This window comes from Rhipicephalus microplus, chromosome 5 (genome assembly GCF_043290135.1).
Source record: "Rhipicephalus microplus isolate Deutch F79 chromosome 5, USDA_Rmic, whole genome shotgun sequence".
Taxonomy (NCBI): Eukaryota; Metazoa; Arthropoda; class Arachnida; order Ixodida; family Ixodidae; genus Rhipicephalus; species Rhipicephalus microplus.
In genome coordinates, this window is record NC_134704.1 from 218,839,034 (window position 1) to 218,859,023 (window position 19,990).

Consider the following 19,990-nt stretch of genomic DNA (forward strand, 5'->3'; position numbering starts at 1 on the left):
AAAACATAACCTTTGGAGCCACGAACTAGTCAGCACAGCTAACAACGACCAGCACTGATTAAAGTACTATGAATAATTTCAAGTTCCTTGCAGCCCACTTTTTGTATATTCAGCTAATTTGAAAATCCACTTAATCCTAACATTTCTTACGGTCCCAGTGACTTTGACTTGGTGAGGTTTTGCTGTATCTGCTCAGCTGCGCAAGCTGCATAAGCTGTGCGCATTGACAGTGGCTCTAGTACACCTTGCTGTCGCTGGTCCACAAGTTTGCCTTCGCTGTGTCGCTCTGCATAGAAGCGAAAGTAGCTCTCTGTGTTAGTGTCGTAGTCACCAAGAGGTGTCAGTGCTTTGACTGGAAGCATCTACTGCATGTTTTTTATTAGGTGACATAGAAGTGCGCCGTGCACCGTCGTGCAATATCGTCTAGCTTTGCAAAGTGTGCATTGCTTACAGAATGTTGGTCTTTCTCACGTTGAACGAACACTGAAATCGCTGCCCTTGAGCATTGTTCGGAGTAAAGCAGGCACGAACATCACTCAAATTCATGCAAAGGGTATACAGCAACGGCTCTCCAGTGATGTTAGCCGAGTAGGTGACATGCTGCACACAATTAGCCAGGAATGATCGTCTACCTGCAGCGGTATTACACTTCAGTGAAATGATGTCAGTTTATTGTTAAGGTTGGTTTAATTCACTCCATAAACATGAAGCAGGCGTCGCTTCAATATGTGAAAAGGCTTAACAATTGTCATCAAGGTGGTTGTTGGTGCTTGAGTAAATATGCACAGACGGAACAACTTGGTTGCTAAGTACACGTTTTTACCGCCTAGTCCATATATAGCAAAGTAGTGATATAATGCCCAGTTTTCACGGCACTTTATAGTTCGTTATGAACGGGTTTCATGTAAATGAAAAAATAGTGTTGTAATAAATGTAGTGTTAAAAGTATACCTCCATAAAGAATTTTTGGATCTAGTGAACCTATTTTTGTATAATATGCAAGTTTGTTATAAATAGTTTAGAGTGCATGTTGTTTTTTCAATAAAATTGCTAGTCGGGGCTTGTCTTGTCTGTTTACCCCTGCTTTGGTCTTCGTTTCACTTCCGCACTGATCCTTCACGAGATCTGTGATCACCAACTCACCCAACCGTGCATCCTTTTAAACGCTAACGTGTGCTTTGGAGGTTAAGCAGATTCCGTAGGTGATTTTGCTTTTGTGATACTGCATGGCTTTTGTTGCTTTTCTTCTCAAGGAACTAAAAAATATATATATATATTTTTTTCTCTCATGCCTCTCGGAGTAGCACTTTGCCTCTCGGACACATCGCTTGGCTCTTGATACCCACGCGGTGAGTACAGATCAAGCAACACTGCGCCTCACTGATTCTCATCACCTGTGCACTGCATGTCTTTTTCTTTCTAATGTTCCACTGCATCTGTTGTCCATGTGTCATTCTTAGTCGGGAATTGACGTAAAGCTATGAAATGTGGGTATCCTTACGGCAGTCTTGCTTGACGCCTTTTTTTCTTGTTGCAGAATTCTCTTAGGTTTGCTGCATTTCGTATGGAGCAACTGCTTGATGTGTGTGCGGCTTCAAATCAATTTCGATGAAGCACAAAGTTCCATGCAGCCATCATAAAAAGAGCATGCTGTAAAGCCCGTCCATCATTTATTAGTGGATTTGTGCTGAAGAAATCGCCATCGTCTTCTACTTAAAGCCGACCCTCATGTAGTGAAGTTTTGCAACAAACTTTCGTTTAAAGAAAATGCCCCTCATACAAGGTGAACTGTTTTCACTGCATTGACCTTCATGTAACAATGTAGCTTCTTTGGAAATACATTTACACCTCGAGACAACGAAATCATTAATTCAAGGAACTATTACAAACATGCTGGAGTGCATGAATGGGCACTAACAGATGTGCCTGTGTCATCAGTCCCACGAGGCAGTGGCCAGAAGTGTGACTCTCGTTTGGCTGGGGCAAGTTGCTGCACATTTTGCAGCTGTGACAGGTGGTGACTAATTAGAGACACCGGGTGCTGTCCCAAGATGATGCTTGGTGGACATTGGGAATTCGCACCATGATGGTCGCCCTGTAGGAGCTGATGGGAAGAGCATCTGTTTCATCGAAGGTCGACACTCCCCATGTACGTTGCTGTTCCAGCCAGCAGAAGCACCTCTGACAGCAAACATTATCCTAGTAGTCGCGTGGAAGTGCTGCGCCATTCTGCGCCACTCTGATCTGCTGTGCCAAGCTTAAATTGCAATTTGCATGGGAAACGCCAAATTTAGTCGAGTTTTATCATCGACAGAGCAACACACGTGGGCTGCACAAAGACACAACCGCGTCCGTTTCAAATTAGTTTGATCACGTCGTATTTCGGTTCATGCACGAATCTTAGTAAGGTGCATTTTGTGTGCATACCTCATTATGCGGTTCTATATTTCCTAACAACAAAGCTGTTAGTCAAACTATATAGATGGCGGTGGTCTTGCAAAAAACTCGCTGTACCGTTGCCGAGCAACCGCCGAGCACCGCATGCGCTCTGCTATGAAGACCGTGGAACCATATAAACTGAAAAGAATGAAAATCAGTTTCACAGGTGAAGCACTGACCACAATTTGTAATGTTGATAATGTCGCATGCGTCCCATTCTACTTTTGTTACCGCACTACACTCAAACCTCTTTTAACGTAACAGGATATAACAAAATAATGGCTATAACAAAGTGAATTTAATTCCCCTTGGAAGCTTCATTGAGAACAATGCATTTTAAACCTTAATTCGACGAAGTAAAATTGAAAGGTAAATGGATATAACGAACTAAATTGGTCTATCAAATATTCTATAAAAAGAACTGACCATAGTGTGTTAAGTATATTGTTTTCTGCAGAGTGTGAAGCTCGTTCGGCGCGGCTCTTTCAAAACTCGTAGCCATGCAACGCGTGGCCGAGAGAGCCGTCCTCCTCACACAGCCAGCCGAGAGGGTTGAGGAAGTGCTCAGCGAGTCACGTGACAGAGAAGCGGGGCCGCAGTGCAAAGCAATTTCTCTCTCACTTACGCGCTTTAAAGGGACACTAGAGTAGAATAAGAATTTACGTCAGAGTGAAAGCCTAATGTATGACAACATCTAGAATGACAATATTATCATCAACAGAGCCTTACTTACTGAGAAATCATGTAAATGCACAAGAACACAAGCGCCGCAGTATGACATTTTTAAAAATTTTCCTGATGACATCAGACGGACCGCCTAGAATTACTAACTTGTAATCAATCTCCGTGCATCCAGAAATGCACTAAAATGCCGCTTGTTCGTTTCTGTTTGATTCATGGAAAAAAGAACCGCTGGACATTACTATGAGAAATGACGCGAGTGGTTCAACAATTCAATTTTTGTGTAGTTACATTGGACAGGGTGTGCCATGTAGCGGGGCGCAGTTGAATCAGCAATCTCGGAGCCAATGGCAGGAAATTGATCAATGGCGGTTGTCACCTGCTATAGCTCCCGCTGTTTTCGGTCTTCTGCTACTACAGTGAAACCTCGTTAAACCGTAGTTGGTCGGAGCTCGGAAAAAGTACGTACTAAACGGTAGTACTACTTAACCGAAATAGCGTTAGGTCGCTCACTTGCTTAGCAAAAAAAGAAACCTCCAGGGGTGCGATGAAAGAACAAAAAACATGCAGTAATTTATTAACTTCGCGTGACAAAGTCTGTAATCTTCATTCGACGACGCGGCGGCCTAGCAGCAAGGACAGCGGCCTCAAACTCACTTATGCTGTGAGCCAGCTTTTCCGCCAGCCCCCTCTTCTCGGCAAATACCGGATGACGCTGACGCAATGTGCAGCTTCGGCCACTGTCGGACCTGGATCACCAGTGTTGTCGCTTTCCATGTCGTCCTCATCACTATCATTTGGTGACACTTCGACAACCGAGGCAACAATGGCTTCGTCGGACATGTCCGGAGATGTCTGCACATCACTGTCTGTGTCTCTGAAGTCGGGGAAGGAAATGCCTTCCGTAACGCCCTGCCGCTCCAGCACTTCAGCTAGCAGAGTTTTGCAAGCTTGATCTACGATGTCCGAAGTCTGGTCGATGGTGTCACTGGCGTCATCTGCGTCGCCCGCACACACACTGAAGCCAGCACGCTTGAAGTAATTTTGAACTGTCGTTGCTTCAACCTGCCGCCACGAGTATTCGAGCAGGTGAATCGCTCCAATCAGGTTGATGGAGAATAATTTGCCACATTCAGTGGCGAGAAGAAATCTGTGCAGTAGATTCTTCTTGTAGAGCTGTTTTACAGCTCGAATGATGCCTTGATCCAAGGGCTGGGCTATCGCTGTTGTGTTTGGTTGCAGAAATGCCAACTTCACAGTCGTCAGGTTGTCCAGGGCGACGTGCGCCAAAGCGTTGTCTAAAATAATAACAACTCTTCTGTTCTTAGCCGCGAAACGCCGATCGATGAGGCGCACGTACTCCTCAGAGTTTTGCCGTCATCCATGCTTTGGTGTTGCTGCGATAGATGACCCCTGATGGCGACTGGGCACCTTTGAAACATCTAAGCTTCGCCAACTTTCCAATCACGAGGAGCGGAGTTTTGTCGGTTCTAGTCATGTTTACGCAATACGCCACTGATATTCTGTCTTTTGTATGCTTGCCGCCGGTGCACGTCTCGCCTTTGAACGCGAGCGTTTTGTCTGGTAGCAGCTTAAAGAATAGTGCCGATTCATCCATAATAAAGATGTCATCAGGTGCGTAGTCTTCCAAGATGTTCTTCAGCTGACCATTTTGCCACTGCTCCGCGCCATCCACGCCAGCAGCAGCACCTTCTCCCGAAACAGTCCTCGTGGAAATGCCGTGCCTCACCTTAAATCTGGCCAGCCAGCCATTGCTGCGCACAAAGTTGTCATGGTTGAGCTGCGAGGCAAAAACCAGGGCCTTCTCCACAAGCACGGGTTCCACTGTTAGGCAGATTTTTTGACCGTGCAGCTTTTAGCCACTTCATCAGCGCCTCCTCTACATCTGAAAACGCCGAACGAACCGTGCAGCTGGCACCTTTTCGCAGTTGCAGCAGCACTGCTGAGCAACTTCTCTCTCGAATTCCAAATTCCGCACACCGTGGTTAATGGCAGGTCCTTTTCGCGTGCCAGTGCCAATTTTTTCGTGCCACTTTCAATAGCACGAATTATGCCCAATTTCTCCTCTATTTTCAGCACTCGATGCTTTTGTCCCAGCTTCGGCATGACGCAAGTACCAAGCAGCACAAGCACACGTACACAACACGTGAAAAATTACGCGAGAGCTGTACGGCACGGATCAACCAGAGAACACCTATGCACGGCACCAAAGGAAGAAAGAAAGCAAAGCAAGCGCACACCGTGTTTGCGTGTTTGCGTGTTTGTGCAAAGCGCCATCGCGTGGACAACACCAGAAGCCTAGCCGGCCGAGTGCTTCTTGTTGCAGAAAAATCCAAGAGATGGCACTTACCAACACATCCGTCATCATCAACACAAACAAGCGAGGCGTGTTTCGATCTCTGGGGCTTGCTGTTCTGTTGGGACGCCCAGTGGGGGACGACATGCCGCGGCGAGTGTGCAACGAGAATTGGAAAAACTACTTATTAACCGATACATACGCGATAAGCTGGTACAGCTTATGCGGATACAAAATGCATTATGTTCAATGGCCGCCGAGTCGGAGATTTGACTTCACTACTTTTAAAACAAAACTACTGTTTACGCGGGCACGGTTTAACGAGGTTTCACTGTAGCTCAATAAAGACGGTCAGTCCGCTTCTTGAGGCGGGTAACTTGAAGTGCACTAACTCGATGCGAACCACTAAAACACAATTTTATTTCAAAATAGGCATTTCCTTGACAAGTGACTCTACGAGGTTTTTGGACCACGATTTCAACGATTTCAACAATAAATGTCGACTTAAAAGTTGCCTTTAGTGTCCAATTAAGCGGGATACACATGAGGGAGAAATCCCCAGAGGAGAGGCGAGGATGGCGCATCACGTGACAACTACGTCACGAGTTAGTGTGTAGACGCGACCTCCGCAAGGCTCCTCGGGGGAAGCTGGGATCGTTTCTCCGACCAGTCAAATGATCCCCGTGCAGCGAGGTATGTAGCGGAATTTCAGGTGGTTCTCTGGCCACATTGTAGCCCCCTCTACTCAATGTTTATTGATACATTTTCAGATTTGGAACTCCTCGTTTCGAGGCGGGCGCGATTTGCTCCTATGGTGTGTGAGGGTGCTGCAGTCTAACTTTGCACCAAGTAGCCGGCTGCTTCCCGCAAGCTTCACTGTCGATGCGGTTTGGTGCGCTCTATGCTGGTGTTCGGTCGCACTTTTTTTTTCTGTGTGCATGTCTTGTTGCATGGCATGCTTCCACGGTCTTCTGAAGACTATTTGACTCCTACAGTCACAAAGATACTCAGACATCCACGACGTAGGAAACTCTCCGATGGTTGACATCGCGGGCACGATCTATGCATTGACCACGTGTGGACGCACCGAGCACATGTGTATGTCTCTCGAGATTAATTCGACTGTTGCTGCTATCCCGTGTGACACAGCTCAGACCCTCCGGATATCATAACGATGTGTTTTGTGACCGGGCGCATCAGCGCATAGAGGAAAAGACCCTAGGAATGCCACTTCTCCCCTCTGTTCGACTCACGCTGTTACTGCAAAAGTGAGTAAGATCCACAGGAAAGTCTGGGAAAGACATGCAAGGTGGACGAGGCTTACTTTCAAGAAAGCGACATCCTGGAAACATATAGGCATATCATAAATGAAGAATTCTAAACCGACCAAGCATGGGCATTGAGGAGTGATGGAGTTCCTCGATTATTTTTGAATTTTCCAGTGTAATTGTAAGGAAGCCACCAAATAAGGGGTACCTGTACAACAACCAAGTGCTGCTGCCTTGCGATCTGCCAGAATAATACCGGCAAGAGGTTCCCGTTCCTTTGGAGGACTCCAGTTTTTCTGAGCGATTAAAAAAAGAAAAGTGTGCTTCAACTTTCCTGCAACTAGAGGTCGGCGGTTCTTGAGGAGGTGGAAAAACCTACGGTAATAACCTTCTGTAACGCAGAATTCACAGAATACATCTACTGGCACAGTGAAAGGAGAAAGTGCTCCGCTAAGAAATATTCATTACAAGGACTGTGTGGGCATGACTGGTGCTAAGAGACGTATCTGTGTCTTGTGTCGTTTAAGCGGTTACAATGGAAAAAAAAGTATGAAAACAACCACAATGTGTAGATTGCAATAAGCGAATTCAGGAAACGCTTGATCTGTGCCACCGCCACTCAAGAGTGGAGAAACCTTGAAATACACCGGCTGAGTGAAAAAAGAAAGAAAGACTGCATCCCCAGCGACTCTTACTGATCTAGTTGAAGATTTACCCGAAGTGCACAAAGTGTCCCTTCATTGTACACCCATCATGCAAAAAGCAAAATGACCAAATGGGTTCACAACAGATTGTCTTATGCTTTGTTTGCCTTTCACAAGCCCGAATTGTTCTGGAATTCAGCCATGCGCTTGTTTGAAATGGAAATTCGAATGCTCGTGACTAGTGTGTGACAGTGACAAGTGTTTTTTTGTCAATACACTGTTTTCCTATTTTCGCTAATTTTGCTTTTTTTTGTGATCCTTAGTATTATCCACTCAGGCACCCATAAATCTGAATACTTCAGAAGAAAAAAGTGCACTGGTTTATATACCAGCTGACAGAAAAATAGCGTAGTTTCAGTGGGATTTCAAATGTGGCTGATATCTTTCAGCAATGGCTCGGTTTCCACTTCCTTTAGGGTACGGCTCGTCGAGGTGCTTTTTGCTGCGCAAGTCGAAGATCCTTATGCTGAGACTCGCAAAATTGTTTCTAAACAACTAAGCTGGAACCAGTTGAGTCACAGCTTTTACCGCGGCTTCGGTAAGACGTTTGTAATACAACTAAGCTCTAAATTTTGTTTCTACTACCTGGAAGAACAAGAAGTTACAGGGCGGCAAATCGGCTCTTTATTCAACAAATGCTCTTCTATAACTATGCTACGCGAGCTATTATTTTCACCAAGGACCTGGAAAGACGCCGCACATGCATCTAGGTTTTACGGTATACTCCTAGTGCTTAAACCATGAAGTTGCGGTATTGTGTAAGCGCTGCTCACAGGCTGCACTGCGCCTAGCTGTAGCAGACGACCCTCGTTTGTGCAAAGTTAGCCTGCAGCGCCGCGGTGGCGGGAATTGCAGCCGGCCGCCTGCTCCCGGTAGGCGAAGCAGAGAGTACCAAAACTGAAAAAGTATCTGTAAATGTTGTTCTGTACTGCAGTGCCTGCAGAACTCGGCGGCGGCAGCTGTTCCAAATCACCCACCGGACTTGCGTATGATGGCGAAAATGAATGATGAAACAACTTTTTTTTTCTTTTCTATCATGTAAGAACATCCTTGCTTGTGGGACATTTCATCCGACGACAATAGTAAAACTAATAATGGTGTGTGGAAGACGATAATCAAGCAAATGATGGAGTGCTACCATCTCAATGGAGTGATATTTAGTTTTGTGTTAAAGTGGTTATTCTGATATAAATTGTGATATCATCCACTTTTGTTGTTGTTACTGCTGCTGCTACTGCGCTGCTTGTTCAGCCTGAGGGAGATGTCTTACTTCATAAGAAAATTTTTTTATATGCCTCTTCATTTAAGATTAGACGCTTGAAATATAGCCAGTCGTAGAATATGAGAGCTGCTTTTTATTTTCAGAAACATGACATACTTCACCTTTTACTTTATCGGCTGCACTGATGCAGCAGCATCTTAGGCTGAGTTCACGTAGTAAAGACAGAAGTGATCTTCTATTACCTTGTGTTTCGAAATTATAATGAAACGCTTGTACAGGTAATTGTCAAATATTAATAGGCTAGATCCCTTCCGTTCTCTGTTGTTCTCATGAGAGAAATGTTATGGTAGCATAATTTCTTCGTTCCAAGAAAGCCAACCGACATCCAAAGATACTGAAATTCCTATCTACTGACAATCCGATCTATTGATGAGTCAGAGAGGCTGGGAAAAATTTCGTAGTCGAAAAAAAAAACAACGTTGTCAATGATTGCCACAAAAGAAAAGCTTGTAGTGGGGAGTCAAACCAAGGGCAACGCCGCAGCTACATTCCACACATACAAAAAAAAAGACATGCAGCGAAGCGGCAGGAGGGGTTGCTAAACGGGCACTTCCTTCCAACCACTCCAGCACTTTCCTCACCCAAAAAACACCAGCACTTTTTTCCTTCTCCAGTATAGACAGAATGCAGCTTTGAACCCCTCCCCTCCCCCCTCCAAGCTTGCTGATATCTATGGCTGGGAGTCAAAGAATTATTTAGTGCTTCCGCTCCATTATATGGTGGATGCTCTGGCCACACTTATCTTCCCCATTGTTCGCCTCGACTGTGTGAGTGAGGGACTTAGAATCCGCCTTTATCCCCCATGTATTTCTCCTTCGTGTGAATCCTTCTTTAAAGACGACGGCAACGACTGCGTCTCCGCTGCTACCCTCTTCATCAAGAAAGGAGGACTTTCTGCGGCAGCTTCTTTTTTTTCCTCTCTCTGCGTGCGGCCTTGAAAGAAGAAGGGTCTCTACGTGCAGAGATGGAAAAGAGCGAAGCGTGGCACAGGCGCATCGCAGATCGGCATTTGAGAGAGAGCGAACAATCTGCCACAGTCTTTTCTTTCCTTCTCTTCTTTTCCTCTTTCGTGCGCAGCATTGAGAGGTGCCGCCGCGAGATTAGGCATGGTGCTGAGAGCATTTTCGAAGCGCGCTATGTTCGAATTAACCGTCGCAAGTGTTTCACGTTCGAGTTACAGGGTGTTTTTACCCATTGGAATACACATAGCTTTGACGAGACCTCAACGTTAGTTGAAATTAACCGGAAGCTCGAATTAAGCGTGTTGGAATTAATGAGATTCGACTGTGTTTATTTTCCGTCACACGCGTGGTCGCGTAGCGGTTTATCAGGCCGCGAGGCGGTTTCCTTTTTTTCATGCTTGTAGGTGTGCGTCCATCTGAGCATACATTGTCACAAACTGTTAGAATCGATATGAAATAATAGATATAATAAAATAATTGTAGCTCCCCTTCAGCTTCATTATAATGAGGTTTGAGTGTATTACGCGTGTAACTGGGCCTTGCGCTAACTGCCCCGAAATCACTGAGAACCATCTTAAAATCTGAAACCTTCTGATCAGATTACACGCACAATGCTTATATTAGAGCTTGTTGTGAAACTTGCTCGCAGCTGCTAGCGATAACGCTGTAATTTTCAATGGTGCATGTACGAATGCCGATGCATTTCGCGGCTTGGCAGATAATTGATGGCTGACGCCATTTGCTGCTATCAGTCTTCAGCGTATATTGCTTGTAGAGTGAAGTTTTGTTTTCCGGGCACAGGTTCACCCAAATCAAAAGTTCACTCATGAAAAAAGCGTCCGCTGTCCGCCAACATTACGATCCTTGCGCACAAGTATCCACAGTGCGAATGCAAAACAGAAGTATAGTACAGTGAAATGAATTTCACAATGTTTTTGTCAATAAAATTACGGGAGTTGTAATCTTTGGCCCTAGTTTGAACCATATGATCTGAAGCATTGCCTCCGAGATGCGGCACACAGCAATTCATCTGTAGAGCAGACGACAGATGATAACTTGCCCTAAAGCGTGTTCTTCAGTCTAATGCGACAGTCTTCGTGCCCCAAATGATAAAAATTTGTTATGAATCGTTTATGAACTCATTCAACATTCAATTCTCCTACTCAATGTCTTGCAAACACATGGCCGTCACAGCAGCTCCATCTGTGTGTCAGTAATAGAGAGGCACCACATATTAGAAGTCTCAGTGCTCTACGTATAAGAGTGAATTCAGATACTTTAGAATACCGTGTTCAAAATAGTTACTCCTATCTGCTAAAACAGCCTTTCTTCACCAAATGCGGTCACGTTTACTCAACTTATCAGCGCATTCTCGGAAAGCTCTGATTTGTACCACGAATATTGTCGCTAAAAACAAAATAATGCAACATGTTTTTCTATATTATTGTATGATGGCCTTCAGTTGTCTATTTACGAGATTTTAAGAAAAATCGAAGATGGGGTTTTTTTATTATTCAAATTTCAGTGGAGGACACTTTTGCCAATATGAGAATTTTGAGGCAATATATAAAAATGTACATTTACCCTACGGCAGCAATAATTTATGTACCTAACGAACACACTATATCCTTAAAACATGTCAAGTTTGAAAACGCTGCTTGCATTATTTTCCGAGAAAAAAAAAAGGGGGGGGGGAATACATAACGTCTTGAGGGGCTAGTTGGTTCATTCTATTCAGGTAAAAATTGCGCTGAAATAGAAAGGACACCACAAAGAAGGAACACTTAAACAGATCGAGCGCAATTTGTTGCGCTCGATCTGTTTAAGTGTTCCTTCTTTGTGGTGTCCTTTCTATTTCAGCGCAATTTTTACCTGAAGGGAATACATAACCTATTTTAAACTGTCACAAAATTAGACATTTTTAAAAGCTATTTTCTTAAGGTCTGCAATCTTGAAACCGTATGAATTCATTCTTCATAAGACATGCATTTCAGGTAAAAAAAATCTGCTTCGAAACAAAAATATTTGTCTTTTTATAGCATCTGCAATTTTCGAAAATGACAGGTGACGAAATTGGTGCCTTCGTGTTGGTGAAGTTTGATATTTTTTTCTCGTAAGTTATGCCGGTAATCATAAAACGAAGTTGACTTTCGGGCTACCTGGTGAGAGGTGCACGAAATATAAAATACTCAATGAAATCTAAAATATCAACTTTTGAACCCGTGTCGATCTCTCGTGGAATCAATCACATATAATGTTGGTGACAAATAGATTAGGCACTAATAATTACACACGAAGCGTTTGATGGTAAAATAAGGACATTTAGTTCAAGCGTATGTATCGGTCCATCTCCCTGGCTACATAGCTGCTTTTGTCTCACGGCCGATTAAATTGACGAGTGTGAAAATTGACATGGCGAAACAAGACCATGCGAAAAACATGAATGACTGCTCACAACATGAAAATCATCACATGTCTTCAATGTATGCCATCACATATGCCTAGGATCTACATTAGCAAGACGGTCATTTATACATCGGCCAGTTTGGCCAATGTGTGACTTTCCATATGTCATCTTAGAATCAACACCTACCTCACATTAAACATGGATTCTCATGCTTTTTTTTTTGGGGGGGGGGGGGGGGGGGCGCCACTTCTTTTTTTTTTTTTTTGCTCTTTCGAATCTAGGTAAACAGTTTCTTTGGGACACAGAAAACAACCTGAACATTGTAGCCGCACGTTTCAAGTTATGTGTTATTTTGTGCATGTAAGGGATTACAATGGGCCTAATCTTTTGTTCAGACACTTCACCCTGTGAGCCTTTAATGTTCACTTCTGCTTTTGCAATTTTTTTTTTTCGTTAACGGAGTTTCCGTCACTGAGCCGATGAACATAGGCAAATAGCCAGCCTGTTTCAGCTTCTGAACTGGGCCTTCGAATCTTTTCTGCATATTATGGCAGCATGATTTCTTTAGTGATGCTTGAAGGCACGTGAGTGCCATTGTGCAATGACTACCACAAGGCATGGAATGTACTGGATTTTTTTGTGTGTCCTTTCTATTAAAGGGACCGTCAAATGGTTTTTCCCAAGTTACTACAAATTCAGTGACTTACCATATACCAAAGCAGTTATGGAGAATTATAATATATCTTTCTTCTCACCCTACCTTGCCTCCTCAACTCGTGAGACAAGCCGGCGTCACTGGTGATTGCAGAGCTCTTATAAGCGCACTCCACAATTGCGCTTTGCCCAGTCATGATCTCGAAAATATCATGCAGATAGGTGGCACCCGGTCTTGGCAGCATGCACACAGTCTCGCAACAGAAAGATCACAGAGTGGCTGATATCTGCCGTCATTCTACGAGCTGATCTTCCTTGCACTTACGCTCACTCCACATCCAATCGAATCAGCCTGGGTGACGTCTTTCTTCTAGTGGATGTAGTGCTGTGCGGTTGAAAACTCATTTGGCTGAGCTGCAGTGGTCTGCAGCGATTTGTAGTTTTAAGTGATTGTAATAAATTAAACTGTTTATAAGGATAGTCTTTGAATGACCCCTAGAACTTGATTTGCACTCATCCAAATCTTTTTAGGGTCCCTTTTATGTGCTGGCAAGCCCACATTTGTACCTTTTCTTTGACAGCTGAGTGAACTCCGTTTTTAAATTGAGTGTTGTGGTTATGTGCAATTTTACTTATTTGCTCCTGTGGTCCACATGCAGGCTGACCTGAGTAGCCGCAAACGGTCATGTTCACCACTGCCTCCCTTGCGTCGAAGATCACCGCGCCGATCTCCACGCCGTTCTCCACGTCGGTCTCCGCGCCGATCTCCTCGCCGGTCACCTCGTCATTCGCCACTCCGGCCACGGTCTCTACTGCAGGAACAGTGGAAAGCATTGCGAAAGCGTTCACCAGATGCTTTTGCCGACCGTGGCTTGCCCATCGATTCGTTTTCGCAGGCAGTGCCTGGTGCTTTTCCCAGTGGACTCACCGCTGCCCAGGTATTCACGAGTGCAATTTTGTTTAATTCCTTACATATACAGTAGAACCCGTTCATAATGAACTCGGAAGTGCCACAATAAGTGGCCATTACATCAATAGTTTGTTTTACGTAGACTTGCCCTGAAAACGAGCACGTGGCGACCAAGTCATTCTCTTTTGCGTATTTCTATTAAAAAGTGCTAAAAACCCTCTGATGATAAGTTAGAGTTTTTTGCACGTTGAGTGATGCTCACCACAACACTGCCTTTGCAATGAACCGATGTCATTTCACTAAAGCACTGTACCACCACGTGGAATCGATTCGTGGCTAGTCGCGTGCAGCACTACTCAACTCTCACCATTACTGCCGAGCTGTTTGGAGTCTAATGTATGCGTGCGTTTGTGTGTTCTTCGTGCATGTGCCAGTACACTCACGTGGTAGGAAGCCTCGATGTGATGAGGACTAGCATTTCGGAGGCAGCATCTAACTGGCCTCATATGACACAGCGGCTGCGAACTCACGAATGACAGCATGACAGTGCCGTCACTCTATGTGGTGTAAGTCAATGTTTTTAGAACCATTCAGTTTCACAACTCCACTCAAGAGCTGGCACATGCAGATGATGCATGAGCTTGTGGCGCTCGTGTTCTGTTTTGCTTCACTTATCGTGGCCACTGGGATCGGCTACGGCAATGCAGCGTTTTTCCCAAAGGCATGGGAGTGCATGTAGTTTTTTTTGTTCCACACAAGCTTTCTCAGCTGGCTAGGCTGGCATGTGCCGCTAGACACAAGAAACAGCAGTGCAAAACACAGCACCAAAACTGTTTTGTCAATTGCATTAGCAACGTTGTTTACATGATCATACTTTCATGTGGTGCCTTTTATAGTGGGCAAACTGGAAGATGCCTCAACGACTTATTGCGTGAGCATGCGTGCAATGTTTGCAGCGGCAACGATGGTTTTCTGGCCCAGCATGTCCTTAGATGTGGCTGTGAAGTACAGTTTGATAACACAGTCGTACCGTACTTTTGCGCGTATAACCCGACCCTGCATATCATCCGCACCCCCACTTTCAGCTCACCGAGAAAAAAAAAAAATATATGCTCGCGTATTGCCCGCACATTTGATATACAGGAAAGACTGTGCAAAAGCTACTGCTCAAGCAACATAGCACATATGTAGACAGAAAAAGCTTTATTTAGCAAGCAAAATACGCTGTCTGCGAGGCCAGTCACAATTCACTCACTGTCGCTGCTCTCGCTAGAGCTATCACTTGAGCCCCAGTCCTCACTATTATGCACAAGGTCATCTTCGGTTCCATCCATGTTGTTTGTGATGCAGCATTTTTTGAAACTTTTTCGCACCATCTCACCTGGAGTGGCCTTCCATGCCTCGACAATCCACTTGCAGAATAGAGCAATATCAGGCCTTCGGACTCGTCCTGTCGGCGTCAAGTCGTAGCAGCCTTCGGCCATCCACTCGGCGTAATAGGGCTTGACATGCGCTTTGAAGGGCTTGTTAAGCGACACATATACAGGCTGCAACATTGACGTCATTCCACCGGGTATAACAACTAAGTCGGTGCCGTTGCGTGAAAGCCGGTCCTTCACTTCCTCAGTTGTGTGGCCGCGGAACGAGTCAAGAACGAGCATGGACCTCTTTGCGAGCATCGCACCGGGCCTCTTCTCCCATACCGTCTTGATCCAGTCTACAAACAAGTCACTGTTCATCCACGCGTTCTCGTGTGCGCGCCACCACACCGGCAGGCAGATGAACCTTTGGTAGAGTTTTCCTTTTCAAGATGACGTACGGTCGCAGTTGTGTGCTGTCGGCGAGGGCACAAAGCAAGACTGTGATGCGCAGTTTCGTGTTCCCACCGGTCAGCACGCTGACCGAACTGCTGCCCATCTTCTCAATCGTGTCCAACGGCATTTCAAAATAAACAGGAGTTTCATCCGCATTGCCGATTTCCGAGAAAATGTAATTGTGCTGCTTTCGCAGGCCAATTACATATCTCTGGTACTTGAGCAGCTTCTCCTCATAAGAAGCCAGCAAGTGTTGACATTTTGTAGTCCGCCGTCTGATTAAAAGCCCTTGCCGCTTCATACAGCGGTGCTGCCATCCGCGGCTCGCACATAAACTCGTGAGGTAGGCCTAGCTCCCTCGAAAGTCGCCGCGCTTCCACTTAGGCCATCTCGGTCGATACGGCGTGACCCCTGCTTCTCACATCTTCGATGAAGTTTACTAGCTCCGCCTCCAGCTCAGGGTAGGCACCGGTCTTGGGGCCATGAAGTGACCTACTGTCGCGGTGCGCAGCTTGTAGGCTCTCTTTCTTCTTTCTCCACAGTCACACGCAGGACTCGTCCACATCGTGCAGTCTTCCCGCTTCGCGATTTCCGAATTCCTCGGCGACGGCGATGATCTTAAGCTTTTGCTGTGCCGTGAAGGCCTGCCGCCGTACGCTACCCATGGTGACAGAACAGATTGACTTAGGCTTGGCGAACGGGTCGAGATGTGGAGAACTAGCGGCATCAGCGAGGTAAAGAGCGCTCACACTCCGCGACAACTTGACAGCACTACCCCTTCTAGTACACTCTAACAGCACCCTGGAAACAACAGAACCGAAATGCATGCCTGCCACCGCGTCAAAAAGCAGTACACTAATTTACTGATAATATCTCTATAGGAACTATAATATCTCATTTGCCTTGCTGAAATAAATACTGCTTTATTTATTATGGAACTTACTTTATTTATTATGGAACTTTCTTAGACAGCACCACCTTTTCGGCAAGCCCTTTTCAAAAGTAAACATGGCGACCGTGACGTAGGGACATGTGGAGGGTCACTGAGCGGCCGCGAACGTCCAAAAAATATACCGTATTTACTCGCATAATAGGCGCACTTTTTTTTTCAGAAAATCCGGCTCGAAGTTAGGGGTGCGCCAATTACGCGGGGTAAAATTTTCGAAAATTTTTTCAACTCGGTTCTCGCGCTTTAAATCTGCACACTTGTCAAGTAAAAGGCGACTTTATCGTTTACCAATTAATTCAGCATAAAACAAACATACCTACGTACCTTTTAATGAACAAGCGAGAGCCGTCAACTGCACACACACACGTAAAATTTATTTACACAAAAGTCGTAGCTGTTCCTCCTTTTCCCTATTCGGAGTCCGAGTCAAGGATCACATATTCATCCTCGCCGAGCGGGGATTCATTTTCGGTGTCCGAATCATCCGCACTCCACAACATGTCATCCTCACTCGCATCCAGTGCGTTCGAGATACCCGTCTTCTTGAAGCTTTTCCTGACGACTTCGTCGGAGATCGCCTGCCACGCTTCCACGATCCAAGCGCACAGCATTTCCACAGGCGGCCTCTTAATCTTACCACCTGTAGTCAGCTGATGTTGTCCTCCAGCCATCCAGCTATCCAGTCAGCTGATGTTGTCCTCCAGCCTTAAGTTTTTCTTCTTGGTCCCTCCAGTACCGAATACTGGTTTCTCCAACGCCGAAATGCCTGCTTGCAGCCCGGTTGCCGTGCTCCAGCGCGTACTGCACTGCCTTCAGTTTAAACCCAGCCGTGTAGCTCGCCTACTTCCCCATGGTGGAACCAAAGTTCAATACACACCACAACATACGCACACCGCTTGCAAAATGGCTTTTCTTTCTTTTTCTCTGATGGTGGTGATGGCGAACGAGCCCCCGGCGTTGTACACGTGACCTCCAAAGGCCCGTGTACATGGACGCGACGGGGGCGGGCTGAGTTGTTCAGCTTACCTCAACACGCCCGAGTTTATATGAACTCGCACGGACGAGTTGAGGTGAGCGGTGATCGCAGCGACGCTTTGCGTCGAGGTGAGCCGGAAGCCCGTCTTCCGGTACCGGTTTCCGCTCCTCCAAGCGCTCTCGCCGCTGTGGGCTGCGGTTGTTTACGCAGTTGTCGCTCCGCCACCGCGATGGCTGTCTTGGTATTTTTTCTCAGTTTGCGCCAGCTGTACTTTATGGTTGTGTTGGTGTCTTGGCTAACACTGCACAACGCGATGGCAGCAGTGGTTCTGTCGCGGCACAGCGCTCGCCGCAGGCGTATCCGCAGCCTGACGCACCGTCCCCTGTTCACCCCTGGCTGGTCTCTCCAGGAATTCGCCGTGATTCATGGTTTGTAACGCCTTTCATTTGTGTACCTGATGCTGTGGAAAATCCTTTGAAGCCCTACACGCGAGTCATTTTTTGCAATAGTTGTGGCTTGTCGCTAATACGAATTAATCGGCGCCCTGAACCTCGTTGAAAATTTTAAATTGAAAACAATAAGCAGTTTTTAAATGAAAATGACTAAGGACCCTCATCAATTGTTGGAACAAAGTGTACTGTTCCACCACAATTAAGTGCACCGTGTTCCTCTTGCCTCATACGCTCACCCTGTTTGGCTAATCTGATTTCTGTGGCTTTTGGACTGGACAGTGAGATCCTTACACGATGAATTTTTAATCTGAGGGCTTGTAATTTCAATTGGAATGCAATATACATTTTTGAGTAAAATTTCTATCGGCTTACGTAAAAATTCATACGGCCGCATACCATTTTGCCGTAATTTTACACCTCTATTTCTATTGTGCCTCGTTTATGCTTAAAAATGAAAGTAATTTGCTATTTTTTTATATTTCCTTGCAAGATTGGAGCAAATCACTCAGTTTTTTCTCGTTGACTAAAGCTAGCAACGTCGTTATTTCATTATCTGTCCACATGGTGCGTGGAGCCCGTGAGGATGTCAACGGGCCTAGCGCGCGCGTACCGGCCGACAGAGAAAGAGCAACGTCGGAGTGATGGGGACAGGGGAAGCGGAGACCGCGACGGGCGGGAGAGGTCACGAGCTGTCAACTCAGCGCGACCGGTTATACATGCCCTTTCTGAGCGCGGCGAGTTCGGTGAACCTACCCCCTGTCTCCGGGTCGTCTGGACTCGCCGCGACGACTCTCCGTCCCGACGCGTCCGCTCATACATGGGTAGGGCGAGTCCAGAAAACCTGTTTATTTCGACTCAACGCGCCCTCGTCGGGTCAATGTAAACGGGCCTCAAAAAGCGCGGCGATTCGGGGGGTATCAGTAATTGATGGAACAGCCGTTTTTTTTTTTCGCTCTTGGACGCTTTTTTTTTTTTCAAGTTTTATTTCGACAAACACGTTGGTTAGGTCGTTGCACTTCGAATTTTTTTTATTTGCTCGTCGATTTGCCTTCTTTTTTTCTTCAGGGTACGGGGACCGCGTTCCAACTGTACCGCTGGGGCGTAGAATCGTTTCTGATCACGGCCAAGTTCGGGGTGCGTCTATTATGCACGGAATTAAAAAAAATCGAATTTTTCGCGACCAAACTAGGGGTGCACCTATTATGCGAGTGCACCAATTATGCGAGTAAATACGGTACTTGTGGTGTGACAGTGAGATTTTACACTGAACAATCGAATTGTCTCTCCCCAAATGTTTTTCTAAACGCTTCAACGATGCAAGCAAGCGAAACCAAAATCGGCCGCAAGCTCTGCCGTGCTACTTGCGGAGCAACACGAATTTGCAGGAACCGCCTACGTAGCCTTTGCTACACTGTTAAAAGGCTTCACAGCACAACACGCATTGCTGCGAAGCAGCACTATAGAAAAAACTTCGCGTATTATCCGCACCTCCACTTTGGCACTGAAATTTTTGGGTTGCGAGTTATACGCGCGAAAACACGGTATTTGACAAACACAAATATGAGCGCACAAGGCTTATAATTGAAGCAGCATACATAGCGGGTGAACACTTGACTTGCGTCAGCAAACCATCAATAGCTCTGTCCAATAAGGAGCTAGCGTTTTTGGACCGTAGCAGGTGCCATAGGAGTTAAGTAATCACTCTAAGGCACAGTAGGCGTTGGTAAGGTGAGGGTGGTGTACATAGATATTTTATCAGTTTTGTTATTGAGGTCTGTGATTTGGTCTTATCGTATGTGCCATGACACTGTTTCATCTGTCAGTATATATTTCATAGTTTTCCGAATAATCTTTCAGTTGGTAGTAAGCGCTTGTCTCTGTCTTTCTGTCCGCGTCTAAGTAGTGCGCTCTCATTTCAAAACAATCATGTATCACCAACTTGCCCAATCAACCATATTGGCACACGAGGAGCGTGAGTTGTGCGTTTATTCTTGCTGTCAACTCTGTGTGTGATTGTGAATATTGATCATGGGAAGTTCTTTCAGATTTGCCATTGAAAGAGACTTGACTGAAGAAAGCCATCTCTATGCGCGTGTTGCAGGGGCGACTCGGAAAAGAGAATTGCTGATCTTAATCTTAAAGAAAAGATAGCCAATTCTCTTTCAGGCTTGCAAG

The 19,990-nt window shown here is 45.6% G+C and overlaps 1 protein-coding gene across 9 annotated transcripts in view; it reads left to right on the forward strand.

Moving 5' to 3' along the window:
- The window catches only part of LOC119173519 (uncharacterized), a 264,826-nt gene that overhangs the window by 149,889 nt on the left and 94,947 nt on the right, over positions 1-19,990 (forward strand). For 7 of the 9 annotated variants that reach the window (XM_075896500.1, XM_075896504.1, XM_075896501.1 and 4 more), the window contains 2 exons: positions 1,305-1,349; positions 13,374-13,652. The exons of 1 other annotated variant lie outside the window; for it this stretch is intronic. In XM_075896500.1, coding sequence (XP_075752615.1) covers positions 1,305-1,349; positions 13,374-13,652 — 324 coding nt within the window. The remainder of the gene's footprint in view (positions 1-1,304; positions 1,350-13,373; positions 13,653-19,990) is intronic. One more of the 9 variants, XM_075896503.1, reaches the window with a different exon arrangement.